Below are 26,014 nucleotides of genomic sequence, written 5' to 3'. Positions count from 1 at the left end.
TTGCTGTCTGGCAGTGGCCTCTGAAAAGATGTTTTGTCTTTTTAACACTTGGTGATTGCTCTAATAGGATCTCAGAAGTCCAATGCCCAAATTGAGTCTCATACACAAAACTACTTTGTTTTTGACTCACTGCATGGACAGTTTAAAGTAGAGCTCAAAGGATCAGTTCCTGTTTATGCTGCAGGTTTTTTTATTCATTGTTTTTTTACTCATTCTTATATGCATTGTTTTTATTCACATCCCTCTAATTAAAAATAAAATACATTTACAGAGGGTTAATTAGCCAGCTTTTTTTTATATACATTTATCTATAAACAAATGGTGATTTTTAGTGTATGGTTCATGATTTCTCACTGTTGACCATTTTGTTGAGCCTTTGGTGCAATCATCTTTTTCAGTGGCAGTAAATACTCTCCTATTCTCAGAGCTTACTCTGCCTGGATGAGATCTATCTTGCATCCAGACTAACAAGTTTTAACCAAAAAAAAAAAAAGAAATCCCACCTCTCTTCCTGTCTTCTAGTTTGCAGGAGTGAGGCCTGTGTGTAATAAAGAAGCAACTTTATTTTGCTTAAAGGTTTTTTTGAAAATTCCCACTTAGCTGCCTATTGATCAAAGGATAGTGGTTTAGTCAGTCTGATGGCTTAGAGGGATAAGATCTGTGAGAAAGAATCTTGCCTCTGACTGACTTTATTGTGTAGGCAGTAGGGGATTCCTTCTAGTGGTTTAAAAAAAACAAAACCATATAAAATCTGTCTTTTGGAGAAGTGATAGTGAGAAACAGATTTTAGGACAGAACAGGTAGAGGTGGAGATTGTAAAAACATTCTCAGAACATGTTTCTTTAAAATTATCTGCCAACAAACCTTTGTAACAGCAACCTGATATTCCCCACAGCCCAGCAGCTGAGGCCAGATGTTTGACAGTGGTGTGAGGCTACCATCCACTAGGGTGATGTCAGGATGGATCCCGTGTGAGAACTGTGTTGGGATGTGGGGTGGGTTCCTGTGAAAGCTCTGGTCCATGAGGAAAACTGGCAACCTGTAGCTGTTGGTCTTGGTGGTATAGCAGGATGGGGGGAACTGCCCAGGATACAGGGTAAAGGGAATTGTCAGGATGTTCTGTGCCTGTATCGGATGTGCTGAGCAGAGGAAGGGGGTCATGTGCTGAGGAAGGAGCCTTGACATGTTCTTGCACTCATCTGTGCGACCCACAGTAGACTGAGCAAAAACCAAGGCAGGGGAAAAGTAAGGATGCTGTTCCTTAACACAAGTGCCCTTCCCCACTGACTGCTCATTTAGGTTGACTTAGTTTAATGCAAGAATTCAGGGCTCAGACCCCTGTTGCAAAGCATTGTGCTGAGCTGTGGCTTATAATCTACCTTAAAGGCAGACTAAAGGTTTTTGGTTTGTTTATTTTTTATTCTTTTTTTTAATGTTGGTTAACTAGGTAAATAAATTTAAACAAGATTCAAACAGATTTCACTTTTCTAGCTTCAAATTTTCACCAGTTGAACTTGGAATTAATTGTTGGTAGCTAAAGGCATCTTGATTTTCTGAAACTTCCTTGGGAATGGTCTTAGAACTGTCTTTTTTGCCCTAAGTCCCTCTCAGGTTGCATGGACATTTGGCAAAGATCCTGCACATGTGTGAGGTTTGATTCCTTTTCAAAAATTCTTATCTTTTTCACTCTTAATTTGAGATTGGCTCTAGAGGAAATTGAAGTCAATTTTTAATACACAGTACTTGAGACATGGCAAAGATTTTATATAACGTAAAGTGTCAAATCAGGTGCTACACTCCTTTCTCCCAGACTTAAGTTTCTACACAGCATATCTGAACAAATGAATTTGTGAAGGTGATGGGCCAGAACTTTGAGCCCATGTACCTCCCTGAGTCCTGCCTCTTTGTACTGGGGAGGTGGCATTTGAGCAGGGCATAGAGTTGCATGGAGACAGACGGTGCTCAACCTAAGCAAGCCAGGCTTAGTGGAAACTCTGGCTGCAGCTTCCGAAGAGACTGTGCTGAAGTTATTCTGACGTGTAAAATTATACTAGAATCTTCTTTATAATAATCATGTCCTGAAATAATTTGAACTGGCACTGTTTTAAAGAGTTGAGCATTATAATTTGTATTTACCATGGAAGTTTTCTTCCTCTTACAAATTATTCTAAATGTTTCCCAGGCTGCAGGACACATTGGTGGTGTTATTTTCTTGTTTTGTTTTGTTTGCTGTCTGAAAGCATTGAACATGCATGTCACCTTCCATAATTCAAGATCTGTCATAAGCAGGTCTTTAGCTACTAAATTTCCATCTTTGGTTGGTTGACATTTTATGGTTTGTTCTGTTTTTAAGGATAAGGAAAGCTATACTGTATGTGGGTATTATATTCACTGTCTTTGTCCTTTCTGTCTACCATCTTCCTTCAACCCTTTGAATAATTTTAATCTATTTTATGAAAGAGTCGAGCACTTTACTTGCCCTTGAGCGTGTAGCATACGTTCACAGTGAAGGCATCTGAATGACCCTGTGGAGATACTTTTTTTGTCTTGTCTTTTGCAATCCCATCTGCACTGTCACAGAATATGGCCTGAAATGGAAAATTGCAGCAGTGCAGTGGTGACCTGCAGCTTCTGTGTGGTACTGAGCTGGCTACAGTGGGCTGTACAACATGAACATGGTGTTTCAGATGGTCCTCCCTCCCCCTTTTTCTTTTGTCAGTTTACTTGTAAATATGAATTTATGTGCATCAAGACAATGCAATACTATAGATAGGGCTTCCAGTCAGTCTTATGCGCCAGTCAGCACCAGAATTTTAGCTTTATATTCCTCTAGGCATGCAGCTCACTGTGCAGCACTATTTTCCCACTGTAGTTATCCATTGGCTTAAGACTTTCATAACCCAGGAGGACACTTAAATCTCTCTTCAATCATTATGCCTCTGAACACTTTCCCCTTATGTCTTGGCTTTCTTTTGGAATCTTTTGTCTTACAATTTTTATCCTGCATTTACCTGCATTGAATCGCATTTGCCATTGTACAAGAATTTTCCTGAATTACTCTAACCCTGTCTATTCTTGCTGTTTAAGGTGATGCTCCGTGGGGAGATAGAAAGGTGTGTGCTATACACCTCAGCCATCTGGCAGATGCAGAGGATGCTGGGTGTGGTGCACCCCAGCTTTCTGACTGTCCCTGTGTACCTCTCAATACAAGGCATGTGGAGATCACCAAAGCTCTGGTCCCTAAATGCTGCTGAGCCACACTCGCCTTCATTTTTGCGTCCTGCCACCATGGGCTGTCTCACTCCTTAGCAAGGGAGTGGATTGCTGTGGCAGGAACCAGCCTGGACCATGCTGACAGGTCCAACAGGAAAGGAACCCAGGGAGGGCAGTGCCAGCGGGGCACTGAGTACAGCTGCACCACGGGGCTCTGCTCTGGCTCTTGAGCACAGATGTTGACCTGAAAACAGTTTCAGAAATTGTCATTAAAGTCATGTGGATTTGCTTATGCATATTCTTTTTTTAAAATAACAAAACAGTTTGTGCTGTCTCCAGGACTCATAGGAGCCAGCTATTTCAGAGTGTTATTTACTTTTGTAATGTTTATCTTTCGCCCACTGGTGGGTGTGAACATCACTGGTTTTACAGTGTCCAAAGCAACAACCTAAGACTATTTTTACATCAGACTTTTTTTTTTCCATTTTAGTTTACACAAGCTTGTCTTTTAAGGATCCCTCAGAGCTATAAAAACAATGTAGCATAATCTGATGCTTTACAGTTAGGAAGAGGAAATTAAAACACCCTATGTTTTTCATTTTAGAATTAAGTAGTATGGGAAGTAACCACTGAATGTAGCTATTTAAAGCACAAAGTATGAATGATTTCAAGTCTTTCATGCCAATCGCTTTTCTCTCCCATTTTTGATTAATGAGGCAATGTAAAAATGGAATAAACCTGGCATTTTATAGCAGGGATGTATTAAATGAAAACCTAACGATTCATAGTAGCTTACTCATCTCTCTGTAAATATGGATATTACTTGACATATTGTATATATGTATCATCCTTTTCCTATAATTTATTTTTAATTATTTGACTTGAAATGATTTTCTGCTTTCTCTCCCCTCAGCCAGGTGACAGTTCCTATTCAGTGTAATTCACTGATAAAGGTGCTTTACTCAGTTAATACCTAAAATTCTTGTGCAGCCAAACTTTATCTTCTTAGAAGAATAGGATTTTCTTTGTGTTTATTTTTTTTATTAAAAAGTAAAACGATATTCATTAAAGGTTATTTACTTCCTGACCCTTTATTTGAAGGGCATATGACTGAGATAGTTAAATATAGAAGTGTCCTAAGAAACTGAAATTCTGTGCTTAAGAATAAAGATGTCTTTAGCTAATGTGACTTCACCTCTGACCTGCAGAGCAGAAAGTCAGAATCAAGTTCTTTGTCTAGTGGAGCATTAGCAGCCATCCTTGAGATTGGAAAGATGTGCTTGCTGAGGGAAAGTTCCTTGTGGATTGTGCTGTTTACCTAAGGGTTATATCCAAGGCACTCTCTGAACAACTTGGCTGATTATTGAAAAATGCCTTATAGTAACTTCCAGCCTAAGTTGATCGATATTAGTGCACAGGTTTACATGGGAAGGAGGGAGCTATTTAAACATTGAGAGCCTCCGGGATAACTGCGAATGAAAAAATAATGCAGAACAAATATGTTGAAGGGTTCAAGAGAGAAGACTGTCTTGTCTCTGTACAGGGGAAAAAAAGTTGTTAAATTGCAGCAGAAAAACCATTTGAATTCACTATTAATAAAGTGAAGGTGGATTTTTCCCTAGGCCAAAAAGAGGGGAGAAAAAAAATCAAACCCAACAAAATGTAGTGCTCTTTAATGTAGAGAGAAGTTAAGAGTCATCTAAACACATCCTTCCATAGAAAGCTCACCTTCACTGCAAGTCTCCGAGCTGTTCTTGGTCTGTGGTCTGTACTAAGCTCCTGCCTCTGCAGCTCTGGGACCCAGCTCGGGGTTGTTCCCCCTCCCCAAGCAGGCAAAATTCAGATAATGATTTCTGTACCAGGAACACTAGAAAAGGAAAACTTAACGTCTTTCAACATCTCTAGAAGAATGTGTAAGAATGTGGAGTGGAAGGGTCCTAGCACGTGAAAATGATGCTTTTTTTCCCCCTCTTGAATATGTAGTAATTACAAGCTAAATGTTCTAGTGTTCTTGTGCTAAGAAATTGGAAGTCAGGAGATATAGCTTTGTCATGAATTCTTTTTTACTTTTGCAAGAGCCATAACTGTCCCGTGTCTCCAGCTTTGTCAGTTCATAATGAAACCATCAGGCTCCAGTGTCACATTCATATGATGGTTGACGGGATAGAGGAGGACACAAGAGGAGCTGGTGGGAAAAGCCTGACAGGAAGACAATGGGGGAAGTGAGGAAATGGATTTGTATCATGGAAAATGGGAAATAGGTTGATCTCTTTCACAGAGCAAGAAGGAAGATGAAAACTTATTTTCTAATGAAGGGACATGGGAAACAGACTGGCTTGATGAAAGATCTTTGGACACTTGGAGTGAAAAGTGTGATGTGCCTGTAAAGCCTTGTGGTGAAAAATCCATTCTGGTGTGTGGTTAAAATGATGTAGGCAGAGGAGGCTTCAAGTACAGAGCCAAACAGGATGGAAACCGGATAGATTCCTTTAGTAGGTCAATTGGTGTTAGCTTTCAAAATTTAAGAAGTTTGGAGTACTTGGCATCCTTTTTTATCAGTTGTTTGGCATGTGTGTATTAAGGAGCAGACTGAACTTCCATCTGTGCTGAGGGTGAGACGGAAAAGTCATCAGTGTGTAACTCACTGTTGCTTTAACTGTTTTCTGCTCTGTTTTGGCTGTGTTTGTGGCTGATGGGAGATCACTGGGAAAGAAGTGAATGCTTCACATGCATGCTTTTAAAATAAACTCCGCTGCTGTGCAGAAACTCTACACTTTTGTAGGAAAGGTGGAGCTCTAAGAACAGTCATGGAACATGCCTGGCTGTTGTACCACGATACAGAAGGGGCTCTGCGGGGCCCGGGAAGGGGTAGATCCAGTTCCTGACTGCACTAACCAACAACACCGACTGCTGCCCCTGACTTGGGAAACATATTTTAGGAAGTCTCACAACTGCAGCACAGAACTGTAATTTTGCTTTGTGACTCATGCTGAGATATAGTCCTTGCGTGTCTTTTTGTCTGGGCACCTAATAAAGCTCAGGCCACACCTGTTTATGGATGCAGCAAAATGGCAGGGAGCTTATTTTTATACCATTGATTCTGATGAATGCCACTTATAATCAACACCTCCACGAGGAACTGGCTTGTGTGCAGAAATGCTCTTTAATTGAAGGGTACACAACAGAAGCACAATGTGGTCCCAGCGTGTTTATCTCATGAAACTAGAACTATTACAGTTATAGAATATAAAATGCTTTGAATAGGTCATATCTATTTTATGATTTCTATGATCATATAGATATATTGATGATTTTTAAGATCATTCTTGTTTGTAAAAAGTGAAATGTGGTCACTTTAGAATGAGAGAATTAATTCTGTGTAGGGACCATATGACAATTTTGGGAGGTATTGCTGTCCTACATAACATACAGGTCACCAGGCTTTTCTGATGAGACAGAAAAATGACTTGCAAGAAGCTGTTAGGTTAATTACTATTTAGAAAAGGGGATTAAATTCTAAGAAGTGTGCAGCACTCTGTGGACAGAATGATGGTTGCTGACAGATTAAACCAACAAAAATAGTTTGGAAATGATCCCTCTCCCCTTTTTTAACATAACACAGCAAATTGGACCTGTGAATTTTGACAAAGGCTTTTGAGCTGGCAAGATTCAAATGTGCATCGCATGAAACTGCATTTTAATGCATCAGTTTGAATTGAAAATTAACAATTTTTAAAATCAGTGATAAGAAATCTGTGGGATGATCACTTCTTTTTTTTTTCCACAGTCTGTGACATGGAGCTGAGAGGGTGCTCACAGTCTGTTTTGCCCAGAGTACTTCATTTCGAAGTGAGCTGTATTCAATTAGATCAGAATCCCTGCCTGTTTTTACTGCCCAGTGCTAACGAATTCGTATTCAGACCTCTATTTACTCAATTATTGTTGTCAGCATTTTTGTTTAAACATTTTGGTTTGGGTTTTTTTTTGGCAGAACACAGTTTTCCCCCCAGCCACCCCATAGCAGTAGAGGTACGTGTAGTGCTTGCAGAACACGCTGTATGTTCATGCAGCACATCATGGCCAACATAGAGCTTATGGTCATCAATCATTTGATTGTTCTTTAAACACTGTTTTAACAGGCATTCGTTGTATAAATGGATCAGGTTATTGACCTTTGCCAGCAATTGCTTGCTACATGTCATCATGGCTTAATGACATTATCAAGGAACATATTCTGTATTGTAGATACTTTGAAGGGCTCATGCATTGTCTCTCACTAGGACACATGGCTGGCTAAAGTATCTTGAATTAGGAAGTTATTTGATGTCATTATTAAAATATGCAGAGTATTTCCAACTACTTATGGAATAGGAGGGTGAAATATTTCTCTTTTCTACAAAAGCAAAGCCCAGGAAGAACAGTTATTTGTCGTATTGGAATACTTGTTTTGAAATCCTGCTTCATTTTTCCTTTACAATTTAATCTTCTACCTAGAATAGAGTGGTGCAGACCTCTGAATATCCTTTGAAAATTGTTTGACTGGTCTGCAGAGCTCCAGCTGCAACTCCTCCATTTCTAGGAATACTATAGATCTAATTGGCACTATTAAATCATTACAGCACATAATAGATGGAACTTCTGACTAAATCAACTATGTTTTTAATGACTATAAGAGTTTTTAAATTAGAATGGATACAGCATTCTTTATTTATTTCTATGGTGTGGGAAGGTTGTTAACTGTAATGGCTGATCAATTTAAATGAGGGAAAGTAGCCAGTATTCTATAAATTTTCTCTTCTGGTTAAAATTTAAGGTGGTACTGACTTTTCAAATCCCAAACTGTGAAACTGAACTGTTCAACTGACTATTAGTAAGTTTTTCTAGGACTTAGACCTACAGTGGTTTTTGTAGCTCCTCATGTCCCAGTCTTAAAGTTGATTTTCTCTTCGACAGAAAACATACACATATGACATAAATTAGACAGTCTTGTAATCCTATGTTTTCCTCGACTGTTGTATTAAAATTCATACTCTACATGAATCAGAGGATTCTTAAAAGCTTAAAAATTGGTATTAATCAGTAAATCTTCATACCATTGCTAGAAAATAATTAACTAGCATTACTTTCATTTTATAGTGGAAAGAGACCTTGGACATTTGGTAGTCTGGATATGGCCAAAATGCAGATATTACCCTCCTGTTCTGTAGTCATTCCTCTTTGGAATGGCTTTTTTGTACATTGTAAAGATCTTGCTGTTGTAATAATTAGTCCAATACACAGTCTTAATCTTTGGTTTTCTCCCACCAATTGAGACCCTGTTCTTCAATATCCCAGATTCACTCCCTACATTGTGCTCATATTCCAGTCAATTCCTTAACTATTGTATTGTTTTCCTTTCTATTGCCATAGCAAAATATCTTCTCGTGTCTTTTAATTTTAATGGTGCTTATTATCAAGTTTTCCCGATGTTTATTAACAACTTTCCAGTGAAAAGCCGGAATATAAAGCACAACGATGGTCTTGTAGAAAAGTAGGATTAAGGTCAGAAGTAGTGAACTCTTACCCTTCCTTCTGATTTTAAGTTAGTTACATCCTTCTTTTGTCAGCTTCTGAGCTGAAAAAAACTGGAAATAAGAATTTTTACTCCTGAGCATATTGTGGAGATGTATATATTAATAGCTACCCCACATTTTCATAGATTTTAAGATTTAGAAGGAGAACAATAATTATTTGTCCAGGTGTTCTGCGCTGGGGCTGTAGAAATTCAATAGTTAATACTGGAATAGAGAAGGTATTCCTACCACAGACTGTAAACCAGGTGTAACTTCAAGGAAGTGGGGGGCACAACAAGCAGGTAAAAACCGGTGCAGGGGAGGAGAATCAGGACATAAAAGCACTATTTGAGAGTTTCTTCTAAGTAAATCTCCTCACAGCAGTCTCCATTCTTTTTTGCCAGGGTTACATTTGATTGCTGGCTTTGACAGCTCACTGTTGGCAGTAGGTTTCAAAAATGTCTAATCCAGCTGGATTGTTCTGTCTTCACATTTCCTTCCTACATCAAGAGTGTATACTATTACCAAAAAAGAAAAAAAAAAAAAGGAAAGAAAGAAACAAGGAAACAAGGAGAGAGAGAAAAAGCAGGTTGTTTCCATTATGGGATTCAAGATAAAATGGAAAATATAAACTTAATAATTAAAGCCATGAAGCCTGTGGTGGTGTTTTGTTTTGTTTGGGGGGGCAGAAGGAGAGAAAGCAAAAGCTCACAACGCATCCTTAACATCTTCAAGATAGATTGAGAGCTGTGATTTCAGCCCCAAGACCTAACAAACATTGCATACAAAGTGCAGTAAATGCAGTATTCATAAATGTATATGCTCTTTGTGACTTCATGTCAGCGGGGTTCTGTAGACCCTCATTTGTATCAAATAAACTTCAAATGGTAAAGAATACGTGCCAGCCAGGGACGAGCATCAATTTGAATTGTTCCTTATGTATCGTAGCTGAAATGAGAAACATGGCTGGCTTCCTGTTTGTCAGGAGCGAAAAACAGGCACATCTTCTGTAATTATTAGTAATAGTATCAATTTAATAAATTATTCACTCATGACAACAAGATTTACATTCTATTTGCTGATAGCTTGTGAGGGTTAGTGTTTGCTGTAGGAAGGTAAAATATGACAATAATGCAGTGTACATTGTAAATCCCTATGTCACACCTGCACTGAAACAGTGAAGACAAGTAGTGCTAACTTATTTCTTACAGTGCCTTCCTCCTCCCTTGTGGATGGTACCTACATGTGCTCACATTTTGTGCTATCGCTTTTCCATTCTGGGACTAGACATCTAGAAATTCAGCTAACACAAAGGTTCATGGTTGTGCCTGAGATTTCCATGGACTGTGAAGAAATTATTGTTACTAGTGTATCGATGGACAAGAGAAGCCAGATCAGAGATTGCCAGAGTGGGATGAGGTGATGAGTTGTTTATGCTCAGCTCCTTTCAGTCGTGGCAACGTGGGAGAAAGCGCAGAAATGCTTGAGTAAAAATTTAACAAGTGAAAGATAGATCTGAGCTGAGAGAGGAATTAATATGCTGATAGCAAATGGGAGAAGTCAGACCATGAAGGGATTGGCTACAGAAGGAATGTAGCTATTGTTTAACGTGCTGAACTGAGGAGAGGCAGTGGCGTGAAAGAAAAAGACAGTATGATGCTAAAAAACCAGTGTTTTGTAGCAGCATTTCTACATTACTGTAGGTGGTATGTAGATTTTTTGCCACACTAAAAAAAAAGTATGTGATAATATAAAGAAAGGGTGAAGCTTAGAAGAGAGTTTTAGGAAGGGGAATGGCTAGGACCAGTCAGTTTCCTATTGATGTCATGTAGAAAGAATTGGACAGCTTGCCTAAAAATGAGAACTGAATAAAAAAAAAGAACTGAGTAAAAAAAGATGTTGAGGGTGGGTGGAAAAGAAGATGATTGTGTTGCCTGTCATGAGAATAGATGCTGTGGAGACATGTTGGGGGACAAGGAACTGCTGTGTTGTGTTGAATTTGAGTTGAAGGCTAAGCAATGAGAGAGATGGGAGAGGAAATGGCAGTGTACCAGAGAGGGAAATCTGTCACTTATTACATAGTAACTGAGTTGGTGCATGAGATTTTCCAGCCGTAAATCAACTGCAGATCTATAGGGAGGAAAGGAACCAAAGCCAGAGCTTTACACAGCCCTCACAGAGAGGACAGGATCCTGGGTGCAGAGGGAGGAGGAGATTTCAAGAGGGAAAGCATGACCAGTTTTGTCAAAGGCAGATGTGAGCTCTTTATTTGGGAAGTTTCCCTATCCCTCCATCCATCCTTGTGTGGGGCTGGAGGAGCTGGCTCTCACCAGGTCAGTAGAAGCAAGCCTACACTCAGGTTTGGGCTGGGATAGTTTTCAAAACACTATTTATCTCCTAAATTGTCTTCTGGTTAATGGATTTCTAAGAGGAACCCCCAAATGCACCCAAGGTTGTTGTGATATTTTGAAGTTGCATGAGAGGCACCAAAAAATTCTGATCATTTGCTGTAAAATGCCCTGATAACAGAAGCTAAGCAGTATGTGGGCATTTGCTTGTTTCAGTGGAATTCTAGTAGAAACATTATTTACCCCTGTTTTACAGACAGAGTAAATAGGATAAAAGAAATAAGGTGACTTGCCAAAAAATTAAACAAGAGATCTGTGATCAGCTCATAGTCCCTTGCATGTAAGTACTCTGATTTATTTATTTGTAATTCAAAAGCAATTAAAGCAATGAAAAGAAATAAAATAGAAATTAAATAAAATAAACCCCAGCACATCTTCAGCAATTCCTTTGCTAAAACTTGTGATATGATGTGAAAGAGGTTGAAGCTTTCCTCCTTGATAATACATTAAATAATTATTAAATTTTTATTTTACCTTAAGTGGGAATAATATTTGATTGTCACTTAAACTAGTTCTTTAGAATCTCATAGATTTACCCACAATAATCCAAGAACATTTAATAAGTCTTAAAATATTCATAACACACGGAGATCATTACTCTTGAGACCTTTGTACAAAGCAGTGAAGTGTGTTAGACATATGGCAGAAACCTCTTAATTTCTTATTTCTTGCTATGATTGTATGAAAGAAAGGAAAATTCTCTGTTCTTTTCCCCATTGCAATCTGCATGCCATTGTTATATCTATTGTGGGCCAAAGTCATCTCATACACATGAGATGAAGAGCATGGAGTTAATCAGGCTTGAATTTAGCTCAGTAAATATAAGCACAATAATAGTAAATTGTTTCAGTTTTCTGTAAAGTATTTCAGATAACAAAAATGAGGAAATAATTTATTTCTATATCCAGCATGACGTTAACAGCCCAAACTGTGCTGCATGACAGATGCTGGTATCTACCTTTTATATTATTGGTAATTATCTAAAGTTGTTAATTGCTGTGGTGTGGAGTATTAAGGAAAAAACCAAACAACAATTGATATGTCCTGCATTGGAAATATATCATAAATATCAGAAGCCCTTGTCACAGTACTGACTGTACGTAGAGAGATGAACAATTTTGTTTTAATTATATTTCAATGTGATTGTGTAAAGTCAAGTGGAACCTCTATGGATTAAATCTAAAATAAAACTGTGGTTACAGCGTATGGTCATAATCCCCAGATCTGTTGTGTCGAAATGACAGAATAATGAGTAGAAGTTAAAATGTCCTCTGCTTTCAAGTCATCATGGTTGTCATTTGATTAAATAATAGTGCATTCTGTTTGATGTCTTGGCTTTATTATTCAGAAGCACTTCGGTATATGTGTCCTACCTTTGTATTACGTGCTCCTGGCAACCAGGTATCCATATAGGTTCTTGTTTACACACCTGCAACAGATACACTGTATGTTTAGCTTGCATGTGTGCTGCTTGAATATGGAATTTTAATTATTCCTCTTAATTATGGTGCATTCACCAAAAAGAAGGAAATCATTGGTCAGGTACAAAAAGAAACTGCTTAGTATTTGAAGGAATTTGATAATTTTGTTGTAGTTCGTAGCTTGGCAGGTGGTAATAATGCTATGCCAGCACTGTCAAAATATGAAAATTAAAGTGACGATGGGTTTTAATGAAATCCATTTGACAAATATAATTAAGGTGTTTTAATATGAAGCCCTGTAATAAAGACTACCGGTGGACTCCCTGAGGTCCTGACTAATTGTGTAGATTGCTTTTAAGCTTTGAATAGTTTTATTGGATAATGAACTGTTAAGAAGTGTTAGATCTTTCTTAAGCAGAATTTGGTTTGAAAAAGAAGAGGAGAGACAGGCCTGAGGTGTGGCATTTTAAACATAATTAGAAGAGAGATTTAAGTTAACATCTTTGATCTTGCTGTCAGTTTTTGATTAGAGCTGTAAATGCTTTAATCAAGTGCAGTGTAGTCATTACATTTCTAACTGTTTTTAAACTGCGAAATTACTGAGACACTGACATCGGTTTAACACTTCTTGAGAATTTCTAGCAAAGTTATGTTTGTAAACTGGGTGTTTGCATTAAATTGTCATACTGCAATAATTTACCAATTTAGTAGATCATGGGATAATTTTATTTTGGGCCTCAAACAATCTAAAAACCCTTTATGAGATTAAATATAGTGTCCTGTAGTTGAGGAGAGTGGGCCACTTCAGATTTCATTTTTAAAATAATTTCCAATTTTTTTTCAATTAAAATGGTATTAAAAGTGGTGATCGTAATGAAAATTAATATATAAGAAGCTAAATGCAGTATTTAAATGCCTTCCATAGAAATACAATCCTTTTAATGTTCCATACTGTATTTGACCAATGTGGATTCCTTCACACCCATATTAGAAACAGGGAAACAGGCACAAATATTTACCAGGGGTACAGAAGTGTCTGAGCCAGTAACAGAATTCTGTTATCTCAAATTCCATCTTGCAACATTAAACATTGCTTGAAGAAATTTCAGAAAGATCAATTTATTTATTCTTTTATGGCATCCAAAAGTGGGCTCAGGTCTGTAACATGAGTGGGGATGGTGGGCTGGATGGCACCTGCCCACAGGTGGCATGACTTTCATTTCAAATACAGAACCCAGCAGTCCAGCGTTCTTTCCCAGATCTGACCTTGCCTCCCCGTGTGCTTGATCTTTGAGCATGACAGAAAATCCAGGTACTTGTCTCTTTACTGTGTGGGCTAGGGGCTGCTCTGAGTAGTATTTTGTTCATATTGGTCCTCTAGAAATTAAGAAATAAGGTACAGCAAAGAAAAATGTACTCAATTTCTTCAATCTGCAGCATATAGACTATTCACACAAATAAATGTTAACAGTGGCCTGCCAGTGAGTCCTACAAATTTGTTAATGACATCCCAGAGCAGACCACCTGATGCCTTCGGGAGCATGTCTGCAGACTGACAGACCAGGAGAGAGGGGAGATGTCATCCAAACTTGGGACATCCCCACGGAGACTCTTCTGCTGCCAGCACTTCTTCATGGCACCTCCAGTGCACGTATCTGTGCTGACTGCAATTCAAGTAGCACTCAACAGTGAGAAGCAGAGGCTCTGGTAACCCTGACACAAATCATCAGGGACTTAAAGACCATGTCCAGTAGGTGCAATGGCACTCCTGGCGGCTGCTTTGGGAGAATCCACGCCGAAGCTGCTGCCCCATGCAGTAAACTGCTCTGTTCTGGAGCAGTTTGTATCTAGAAATCTCCAGGTTTTCCCCAAATTAAACAATATAGTGGTAGTCTAATGTAGAGATGGCAAAGAGATAAGCGTTGCTGAGTTGCTCCATCAGAAGAAATCACACTTGTGATCTTAGACACTTACTGAAAAATCAGGTGTTGTAGCAATTTTTCCTCACAGGGATGGCTTACAAACAAATCGTGTCTACATGCCATAAAGGTCCTGTGTAAGTCTACCTCTTAAACACCATTTGAAGAGCTTAACTTGGTCCTTAAAATATGAGTCTGCTCTGAGGAATGCTATAAAAAATCTGTTATGGGATGGTCTTTATTTCCATCTCAGCAATTTTCAGAAGAAATATCTTTGTTTGACAAGTACAAGAGCAGAGACTTTAATTTTGTGTGTGCATGTGTGTGTGTATACACATAGTCCTGCAAATTGAGCCTAGATTTTAAAATCAGTCTGGATTCTTTCCTTCTTATATACCTCCTGATAACAGTGATTTGCCAGATCATTGGGTATTTTTCATTGTTCCCTCTGACCCCTCACTGCAGGTTTAGGGAGGTAGTGGTTTTCTCAGCGTTGCTCTGTGTGTAATCAAAGGCAACATTGCAGATGGAAATAACTAGCACTTAGCTCATGTGTGTGAAAAAGCAGAATCCATAGCTGCACTGATCCTGCAGGGTAAAAAAACCAAAAAAACAAAGGAAAAATTTCTTAAGATGGAAAGGTGTAAGTAGAGGAAGACTGGAGGTTGTAAGAAGTGTGCTGTGTAAGGAGCACAGAGATGTTTATCTTGACATTTTGTCCTTTAGGTGCAGGTTTTTAAATTATTGTATACTTCAAGTGAATACCATACTGTAGAAAACCAAGACTCAAAATGCAATAAAATACACAATCTACTAAACTTCATCGCCAAACAAAAATACAGCCAAGCAAGCATTTCCTAGAGCACCCTCCAGAGGCCAGGATAAAATTCTGGGTTAAAGCTGGAACTTGAACCACAGCCAGGCCAATAAGCTACAGACTGTGCTTTCCCTCTGTCCCTTGTCCCTCCATGTCCAAGTAGCTGCTTCAGATCACCAGTGTCCTGATAGGAGAAACATCCTTCTCTGCAAGCAAAACTGCTATCATGACTAAACTGTTCTGCATTGCACACCACATGGTTTTCTAGTTGTAAAGTGCCCAATGAATAAATTAACATTGTCTTGAAAGGGGTTTTCCCTCTCCAAATTGCCATCTCTTTGGAGAGATATTACGTTTTCAAGGGAAACAAGCTTCATTAGTAATTTGGAATTAATTTTTCCTCCTTTTATAGATTAACTTTTAAAAGATCTTTTTTTAGTTTTGGTAGAAACCTTGAACATTAACTTTCCTCAGCATTCTCATCATTTTTTAAACCTTGATGCTTTCATCCTCCAACTTTGCAACAGAGTTCTTTTATATGACATTTAGATTTTGAGAGATTTAGTTTACGAAAAAAATTAAAAACATTTAAAGGATGAGCTAATTAATATTTCCTCAGCCTAAGGTACACTGTTGTGTTAGAATTTTGCCACACTTGTAATTTATGCCTGTTAAACCTTTGTTTTATCATTTATTTTGGACTTCTAGGCTTCTATTTGCACTTGCTGGCTGTAACAAGCATTTCATTTTATATGGAGGAAAGATGGTTTCAGTTTCAGTTTCTTTTACTGTACCCAGAAAGGAGAATGGGATTTGCAAATGATAAATGGGGAAGTTGACTAGCTAACTAATAAAGATTTGTCTTAATCAAGTATGATTTGTCAGAACAGGAGCGCACTGGGGTCAGGGCACACGCAATGAATAATACAGCGTTCACTGGAGAAAAGGACCAGGCAAAAGGCCTCATAAATATGCCACGATTACCCATTGCTAATTCGTATTCAAAGAATGAGTTGCACTGAAGCCAGCTTCGAGGTTGCTGGGCTGTTCACCTGCTTTGTGGGCTTTCCAATGTTTAAGAAAGTTTTAATATATATATAAGTGTATATATGTGTATATATATATGCGCACACACATATACACTGTTTACAGAATACTTTATTTTTTCACAGACTGATACACCTTTTGGTCAATGATTTTAAGCATTATTTATTATCATCTTCTAGGGTGTTGTTTGTTTTATTTTTCTAATGTCTGGATGCTATTTTATTTCTAATTTTCGTTGTTTAAATATGAATATGAATACAGCAGGAGGTAATTCCATTCACATTTAAAATGGATTTCTGAACAGGGCAAGAAAGGTTAAAACACTCTTTAGCTCCATGGAAGTAATAAAGATAAAACAAGAATAGACTTCTTGCTTGTGTTGCCAACATCCATGACTTTCAAATCAGTCTGTAGATTCAGAATAAACCTGGTACATCAGGTTGGGGGAAACCTGAGCAAACCCAAATGGCTATGGATTTATTTTCTGTTGTTGACTTTGCTTTTTGCTTTAAGGAGCAATTTCTCAGATTGAAACAGCTGAAGGATATACTCTTCTCATAGGTCTTCTGATGTCCAGAAGCTGAGATACTGCAAAATAACCCTTGTTCCTATTCATAAGTTCAAGCTACATAAATGGATTATGAAGAATCAGTTAAAAAATAAATAAATAAATAGTTCCAGTGCTTACAGATATAACTAACAGACTTTGTTCTTCATCATTTTTCTGCTTGAATGTCATAGACTGTTGTTTCGTGTAGTCAAATAAGATTGAAAAAAAAACTCTTGCTCCACTCTTCAATTTTAAAATGTATTTCAAAACATTTTCTTCTCTTTTGAAAAACTAGTGTGACTTTTTTTTCTTTCTGTTTGCTGTTTGGCTCTGCTATTCTGTCTCATCTATTTTCTGCTCACCTCTGTGTCTTGAAGAGCACTTACTGCTTTAAGAGCAAATCAGCTCTAGAAGCAGGGCCAACTTTACGAGCCTCGAGCTGCTAAATGCAGGAGTTTAAGTTGCCAACTCTCTTCCTGCACATTTTAAGTCTTTGAAATAACCAGTGCTGTGGGGTCCTGAGTAATTATTTACACTGCTCTGAATGTGTAGAAAACTTGGTAGGTGGTGGAGCATTTTTGATTAAATGATGATTATGAATCCAGCTTTAGATGAACCAAAGATCACTGTTGAGTCATCTCGGTGCTGTTTGGAGTCATAGGTTTAATTAAGCGATGGTTTGTGGCTCAAGTTTTAGAGGATATGTTTCTGCAACTTAATTTAGATGCAATCAGGATTGTTAATACTCCACCCTGCTAAATAGCTTTCAGACAAGTTCAAGATTGACAGTACTGTAATGAAGCAGCATCCATTCCTTGCACCAAGCTCAGAGTGAGCAGGGACTTCTTCCATCCTGGCAGCACTTCAATGGTAGTAGGAAAAGAAGGTATTGAGGGTTGGTTCCCAATTTCACGAACATAAGTGATTGAAAAGGGGGTAGCAAGTTGTTTACTTATCGATGCACTAAGGAAGGATTTCTTTTTGCCTTAGAACTTATTTGAAGGAAAGGGGTAGGGGAGGAAGATGTGATGGGAGGAATTTGGAGCAGATGAGCACTGCCAAGCTGGGGCATGGCTGGAACAATGGCTGGACTTCAATGTAGACAAGTGCTCAGCAGAATCAAAGTCTGCCACCTCCTGTGAATGTTGCTCTGAGGATGTTAGTAAGGGAGCTCAGCTAGATGGGTGATGGGAGTAGACAGAAAAAATACATCAGTTAGTGAGAAATGAGTAGTTTTTTTACCAGCAGATTGATGTAAGTTAGGATTTTAGAAAAGGTATGAAACTTTAGAAATAGAAAAGGCAACTGGAGATGCAGTTACTAGGTCTGTCATGTATCATCTTTCTCCTTTCTTTTTACTATTTTCTTCTCATTCATCTGCCTTTTTTTTTCTGGGGAAGGACAAAGTAGGTTTGGACCATGGGAGGTGTTGGTTATGAAATGCTCCCAGTTTCTTCTTAAAAGCATGTCACACCTTTCTTCCTTATTTTGAACGAAGTACAAAGAGTGGATTTTGATTAGGTGTTCTGGTTTCCCCAACCTTGGTATCAACGGACCCCTTTTGCTCCTGGCCAATGAAAATAATTTCCTGAACATCCATTATAGCTTATAGGGACCTTTTCATTTGAAAAAAATGTTTGTATTTTTAGTTTGGTGGGCATCTTGGACTTTAGCAGTTTGGGAGGTATCTTTAGATGTTATTTGCTTTCACAATAAGACTGGGCAACTTCTTTTATCCTCTCTTGCAGCTGAACTTCTGACAGCTCTGGAAGTGTTGGATGTCCTCAGTGTATGCTGTGGACTGTCAGTGCTCTTTCCACTGGTGCGGCATTTGCTTCTGCTGAAGAGGCCAACTAGTCCCTATAGAAAATAGCTAATTTTTATTTTATTGTGTTAAGTGACTACTTAACAGCAAGCAGATTAACATCTTCATGACAGATTCCTGAGGCATCTGAGCGCCAACTCTCATGTTTCACTGTTCTGTTAATGCTCCACAAATTATCTCTCCATTGGCTAATAGCTGTTATATTATCCTTCATTTATCTGTATTAACCTGTACTTGTTGTTTAATAACTTTAATGATCTAAATCCTTCTGTTTCTAATTATATAGGCTGTTCAATGTAAATACATATCAACTGTGAACTTGGGAATTTATCAGACTTTTACCTGTGTCCTTATACTTCAAGATATGTCATCACTTTCTTTATTAACTTTCTGCTGTCAGAAGCATAAGGCATTTGACTCAGCCCTGAATTCTTCAATTCCTGCAACATATATTTTCCAAGTTTGTAAATCTGCTTGCTGTCACCTCTGAACAGCTAGCATTTAATGTTTTCTGGCATTTTTTCCCAGAAACTGCTGTTGATGATTTATCCTAGTCTTCTAAAATCAAAACTTTTAGCCTGTCCAAAACAGAGAGTGGCTTTTAGAAAAAAAAAGTCCCGACCTGTGTCAGTGTGGTTCTCAAAAAATCTTCCGTAAGCTTTTACTACATCTTCAGAGCATGTGATGTCTCCGTGCAAAGACAACACACAATTGCACTCCCCAAATGGCACTACTAGACAGGGCTGAAGATCTCGGGGTGGAACTATTCTCCATTCCTACCCTGACCAACACACAATGGGTTTCTTAATGTATTTCATGATTCTGTAGAGCAACCATCTTGATTTTTAACATAATCTGCTTTTCCCAGTGTAAATTAGTTTGTCTTTTCCAATCTGTACTTACATAGCTCAGATGCATACATTGTACATATGATGAGGTTGGGCAAATCATGCTTCCAGGCATCCTCTCTGTGATTTGGTTGGTTTTAAGCTTTTTTTATATTTTAAATCATATCAAGATATCTGCTGCCTCTTATGAAACATATATATATATATATATATATATGCACACACACAGGGTACACTTTGAGAGAAAAGGTGCTGTATAAATTATGTTGGATTATTTTATTTTTCATATGAAAAGAAAAATGGGGAGTCTGTCTCCAAAATTCATAAAAATGCATGTTTGTTTATCCAAAAGCCTAGAGAGGCTCATTCCATGTCATTCCTATCTCTTGAGTAAATATATTAGTCATTCTTAAGGGAAAAAGTATTATTGACTTGAGTGATTAGAAAAAGCTCTTTCAGAATCAGTTTAGCTGATAAAGTAAATAAATACTTAAATGGCTGGAGGCAAAAAAAGGAAAAGAAAAACCAGTCAAGCACAACTTATTTTGTGTCCTTGACTTGTGTGTAGGTATTAGAAACCAAGCTTTGTAGACCATGTATTAAATAATTACGATTTGTACATATAAATAAATACTGCATATAGGTTACAGGCAAATTCCAAAGAAAGGGAGTATTCGGGAGCGTAAAACATTGCTAGCAGTGACCACTGTCTTTTGGGTTTATGTCAATATAAAAGTTGAAAACCATGTGCCAATTTGTGCACATATGAAGGGGGAAGCTAGGTTTGCATTTGTTGGTTTTGGGTGGGGAGTGTGTTGTTTTTTCTTCAGTTGGGGAAAGTGTATTCATTCTTTTAATTAGTTTCAGTGTTTTAGGATAAGAAATGGTTTGTTGGGTTTTTTTTTGGATAACACAGTCTTATAGAACCAGGCACCTTTTGTGTTGGACTCACAATATGGCATTATTGAAGTGCTCGGTACTGAAGAGCCTGATTTCCCATACCTTGTTCAAGCACCTTTAGGGCAGAATACATTTAGAGCTGTGAATTTTAGCAGTCATCCTTTAAGGCTTGTTAATGCTTGTTAATATTATGTGCTTTTTCAGAATTATTTTTTTCTGGCCATCACAGCATTGTTTAAGACTGAGATAATTGCTATACCAAATATTCCTGCCCTCTGTCAGTACATAGATAATAATGATGTAAATGCATTCACCCTTCTGCTTCTCATAGTTTAGCTGTAATTTTAGAACATAATTTTGTGCATCTCTTTGGGAATTTCGGTTAGAAGAGGCAACACCACTCAGTCTTTTGTAGGACTTGGAACTGCACTGTACTAAACACTGTCCAAATATAACGACTGAAAGGTTGGCATAATCCTCAAATAATAGATGTTGTTAAGATTCTATGGAAATAACACCATTACTGGCAACAGGCAACACCCTTCAGTTTGTGTATTGGTCTTAATTCATGCATCTGCACTACAGTATATCTTACAAACCTGACCTTTTCACATAACTGTAGTAGCTTCATCAATGACTTGCATTATAAGTAGGCTGGAAAGATCTATACAGCACCGTTGCACTAAAAGCACAGATCTGTCACATAGATAAATGTTTTAACTGGCAGGAAAACATCAGCATTGTGGGGAAACTTGAAAAATGGTAGCAAGCAGATAGCAATGCTATCAAGCTTGTAATTAGCTGTGCTGTGGGCTAATGTTACGTTTTTCCTGGTCCCAGGCACCTTCAGTTGCAAATGAAGTGAGGAGACATGTCTTCATATCATTTAGAAGCCTGTATTTTCTTTATTTAATAATATTTTTTTTTACTGTCTTGACCTTCCAGCTAAAAATCAAGTTTCACTCTCATCAGTGAATTTTCTGAGTAGAACAAGGATATGTAGAGGATAAAGGTGTCATTTTTTGTTTGCAAACTTATTGTGAGATTATGTTACCTCCGTTATGACTCTTTGTTCAACTTATGTTGTTATTTTAGTCCAAAAAAGGCCAAAGATCATCAACGAGAGTGCATGTAGAGTAAAGCTGCTCCTGTAAAATTGATGATCCGTCCAATTATTTATCTATAGAGGCTGCTGGGAAGAAACGCAACTATCTCAGTTCTCAGACCCCTCTGCTAGGTTGAACTTCATGGCTGAAGGTTTAATCCCTAAGTGTCATATCAACAATTCATTCTGTGATATTCTGGCTGACATGCTCTCCTTCCTTATTTATTGATGTCTTCAGTCATCGACAATGAGAGGAAAATACACTATTCGTCAAAGTGACGGTGTTTTACCCTCACTTACAGTTGATGCTGCTGTCACATTGATGGTTGGAAAATAAACTCAATCATTATAAAAAGCTAAGAGTGTGAACTTGCCAGTGACAGGAAGAAGATGAAAAAAAAACCCCGCAGTAACTTGCTTAAAATTGGTGCAATAAAAATAAAACTGTTTTCTATAAGGATATTTTTGAGCTTTGTTCATGAAATGCCAAGCCATTTTAGCCATTTGCTTTATACTTTCCTTTGAAGGAAAACCTGCTGCTCACATTCCTTTATGTCTGCAAACATACGTATAATTTTTAGCAATAAATACACTTATTATCGTTTCACCTCGTGCTACTAGGTTAGTAATTTGTTGATTTTTTTTCCTTCTCTTTTTAAGAGAGTGCGCTTTGTTTTTTCCATCCCTGGATTACATTGAGCACATGTATTTGTTTGCGTATTACAGTATGTTGAGTGCTTTGATGAGGAAAAGCTCAGTATAGTTTCATCCAGTAAGTCCTTTGACATGCAAACATAGGCAAAGCTCTCGTGAATCGCTTTCTTAGGCTGCCATTCGTGTAGATGTACTGCACCGTGCAGCCTTTTTAACTCCATAACCATGTATCTTACCACATTTCACCTTTGGGAGGCATTGTATATACAGCTAAAAGTAAAGAGCAGCAAGCCAAGAGGGACAAGATAGTATAATGAGGATGTCAATTTGTGGTCAGAGGAAATATTTATCTTACTTGTACTGTACTTGGCAACTGATAGAGAAATATATATGTAATGAATTTCCTTAGACTTTATCTGGCTGACTGTGTGCCTTGTGTTAAATGGATTTAAAAAAAAAATTGCTTGTCTCAAACTTTAAAAGTTTGAGATGATTCTGCTTTGGATTGTTTCCTGAAAATGGACTGTATCTATTAAAGAAAAAATAAATCATAGTCATGTTTACTAACATAATGGTGACTTTTCAATGGTTCATTTTCTTGAGGCTCCACAAATAATGACATTTTAAGATCCCACTAACTTACCAGAACAAAAGCAGGACATGTTTTTTGTTGTTTATAAAAAGAAAAAAAAGTCAGGTTTTTGTAGTTTTACTGTTTTGGTGAGTGTCTCTGGTAAGCCTGTTAAGTTACCTAACTGAATGTGCACAGAAATGCTGGTTGTCTCACACGTGCTGTGTGTCCTGGGGCAAGCTACAGCTGCTTCAGCTCCTTCTGTCTTTTTCCCCATCTGTAAAATGGGAATGATTAAATTTATTTTTCTCCTTCAGGGAAATACAGGGAGGGTTTCTTAATGTTTCTATAGAGCTTTGAAGATTAAAATCTCTTCTCTATACTTGCTGCTAATATTTCAGTGTTAGAGAAGCATTTGACTGAAGCTGTTTGAAGAATAAAGTTTTGGCATCTTGTGTTGTCTTTGTACCGTATCTTGAGGCCTCTCCGCTATAATTTTGCAACCTTTGGTTCAGCGTGAGCTGCGGAAGCAAACAACCCCTGTGTAAACAAATGGTGATGACTATAAATTAATGTCTATGTCTACTATTAAAAACACCAGGAGATTACAGCATTTCTCTGAACTTGCCAGAAATAGTCCATGATGGAGCAAAGCAGACACCAGTAACTGGGCTTAGCCTGAAAAAGCTTTGATTTAAGCATCAGTGGTAAATGCTGAGAGTTATGGAGTGTGGTTTTCCTCTCATATGAGTTCTGAGTGTCTTTAGACGTATAAGGCTGGTGGTTTAGCAAAGGCTTTCTGCCTTCCTTTCTAGGACAAGGAGGGACTTAAGGAAAATATAGTAAGTATGAGCAACCTGCACTAAGAGCAGCTCTGAAAGTCTTCTTGCCTTTGTTTCACAGACCAAAGGTCAGCATCAATTCCCAAGGCCTAGACAACCTCAGGAGATTGCAAGGAAACAGCTTCTGGTTCGGTTTGCTTCTTCAGTTTTATATTGCTTTAAAAACCTAAAATTTGGTATAATGATGTCTTTCTCTTTGCACTTAGGAGGAGTGATTAGGCCACCAAATGTATTTAATGCTGTTGTTACAATCTAACTTGGCATTTTGAGGCCTTACAGTCACAAGCTGTATTTTTCATGATTTACATTTTCATTTTTTAATGCAGAGCAGATTGGACAGGAGATGCTTGAAAACCTCAGCCATGACAGAGAGAAGATCCAGCGTGCTCGGGAAAGGGTAAGTTTGATAATAAATGAGTGCTGATCTCACGGTTTTTTTGTATTGGAAAAGTTCTTTGTGCATGCAAAAATAATTCAGATGAGATATTATCACCATCAGCAGTGAAGAACTTATAAAGTGTCTTACGTGGGCCCAATCCTGCAAAGTCTTCCTGATGGGGAGTCACACTGAAGTCACCAAATCTGCTGTTGGAAGCAAGCTTTCTGTCACTAACATCACAGTTAGATCAGTTTTCTGACCTTTCAAGGGTTTGTTTTAGTGTCCACTCCAATGACTTCTTGTACTTCAAATGAAACAGTTCAGTATCATGACTGAGCTCCTGTCTAATAGTTGATCAACTTTACTCCTTGTAGCTGCAAATGCTAATAACTGCCTCCTTAGGCAGTTCTGTGTGAAAGGGCAGGTACTGTTTTCTTACACTGCTGCTTTGTCTCTGCAGTCAAGATAACATATCTGTGTCATTTTTGGCTCGTGTGGCCTTCATGGAGATGAGCTCTACTCTACAGAATTCATGGAAATACTCAGAAGCCCATCCAGTTCAATGGCTACAACCTTTCTGAGCTTCAGTCTAAGGACCCAGTCTCTCTGGTTCTGGTTTCTGCTCGTGGAACCAAGAAAGGCTGAGCCTGCAACTTTCTGTCCATGACATGTTGTTCAGATACTTTCCCAAGTGTCCAATTTTGCCAAAGCTCGGTCCTCCCACAGGTCTCTAACTGACCAATGGCACTTAAAGAAACTCCTTTATCTGTCCCAGGGAGTTTCTTCACCTGGATAGGTTTGATTGGTAAAGCTTCCTATCACAGCTTTAATGAGGCATTTTCTATCAGCTGTACCAGTTGCTTTCTGAAGTCCTGGGCATTACCTACTTAAAACATTACATATAACTAAATCACTAAATGTAACTAAGGATTGTGGGCATTTACCAAGTGTTGTCCGAGCAACTTGGTGTCTTATTTCACCTCCACTCCTCACTTCCCCAGTGACTGCTGAGTCTGAAATGCTTTTCTGTTTCTAGCTGGACAAGTGAAAACTAGGCAATGGAGATGAATGTCAGGTATCCCTTTCTGCTGATCCTAGAGATCCTCAGGAATGAGAAAGAGGGATGCAGTTCTGATCACTCAATGTACACATGGTTCACAGCATAATTTCTCCTTTTTAATGCTTTCTACCTGAAGAGCAAATCTCTTTGATGGCAAAACCTCTAAGCTGCAAAGAGCAAGATTAAAAATAAGAGAATTCTAGGAAAATGCATCCCACCACAGTGCAGTAAAAGACCTCTTGGCATAATGGAAGAGCTCAAATTCCAAGTTTTTATCCTAAGCCACTTAAAATATTTTGTTTAGGAAATTCAGAAAAGTTGTCCAGTGTAGTCACTCGAGTGGACCTGTCCCAGCTGTCTGTCTATCCAGGTGAACACTTAGGGATGATCTTGGATAACTTGGCAAGGTTTTCATTTTCTGGAGGTTTTTTTAAAGATCAGGGCAGAGGATGCTCTATCAATGCATAATATCTTTGCAATAAACTCATGGCATTATTATCTTATAAGTCAGGGAATAAAGTTTTTTTCTGAAATGCAATTGTCCACTTGAGCACGATGGTCAGCTTTAACAGTTCAATGTTGTGAAAAGTAGGAAGATTTTGTTATGAGCAAAATGTAGATGAGTCTCAATAGTTTGGTTACATTTACATATATGAATTTCCCTATCTGTAGAGTAAAACTTTTTTCTTTTTAAGGCAAAGAGAAGGGATAAAAGCTCTGCTAGCAGCCAGATAGGTTAACTGTGCTGTACGGGATACAAAAGATGCAACATTTTTTAGGAAAACCTCAAATTAAAATGTGTCTAAGGCAGACAAGATATCAACATCAGTATCTTGTTCAACTTCCTGTTTTCTCATTATTATTCTTAATATTATTTTTTAAACATCATATAGGTTTGCCATT

General features: G+C 38.0%; 1 protein-coding gene across 5 annotated transcripts in view; it reads left to right on the top strand.

Moving 5' to 3' along the window:
- The window catches only part of VTI1A (vesicle transport through interaction with t-SNAREs 1A), a 273,725-nt gene that overhangs the window by 136,607 nt on the left and 111,104 nt on the right, over positions 1-26,014 (top strand). For all 5 annotated transcript variants that reach the window (XM_027692101.1, XM_027692100.1, XM_027692103.1 and 2 more), the window contains one exon: positions 23,999-24,069. In XM_027692101.1, coding sequence (XP_027547902.1) covers positions 23,999-24,069 — 71 coding nt within the window. The remainder of the gene's footprint in view (positions 1-23,998; positions 24,070-26,014) is intronic.

Source organism: Neopelma chrysocephalum, unplaced genomic scaffold, assembly GCF_003984885.1.
Source record: "Neopelma chrysocephalum unplaced genomic scaffold, ASM398488v2 Primary Assembly neopelma1_85, whole genome shotgun sequence".
Taxonomy (NCBI): domain Eukaryota; kingdom Metazoa; phylum Chordata; class Aves; order Passeriformes; family Pipridae; genus Neopelma; species Neopelma chrysocephalum.
Note: the sequence above shows the minus strand (reverse complement) of the source record. Positions and strands in the feature narration are given on the sequence as shown.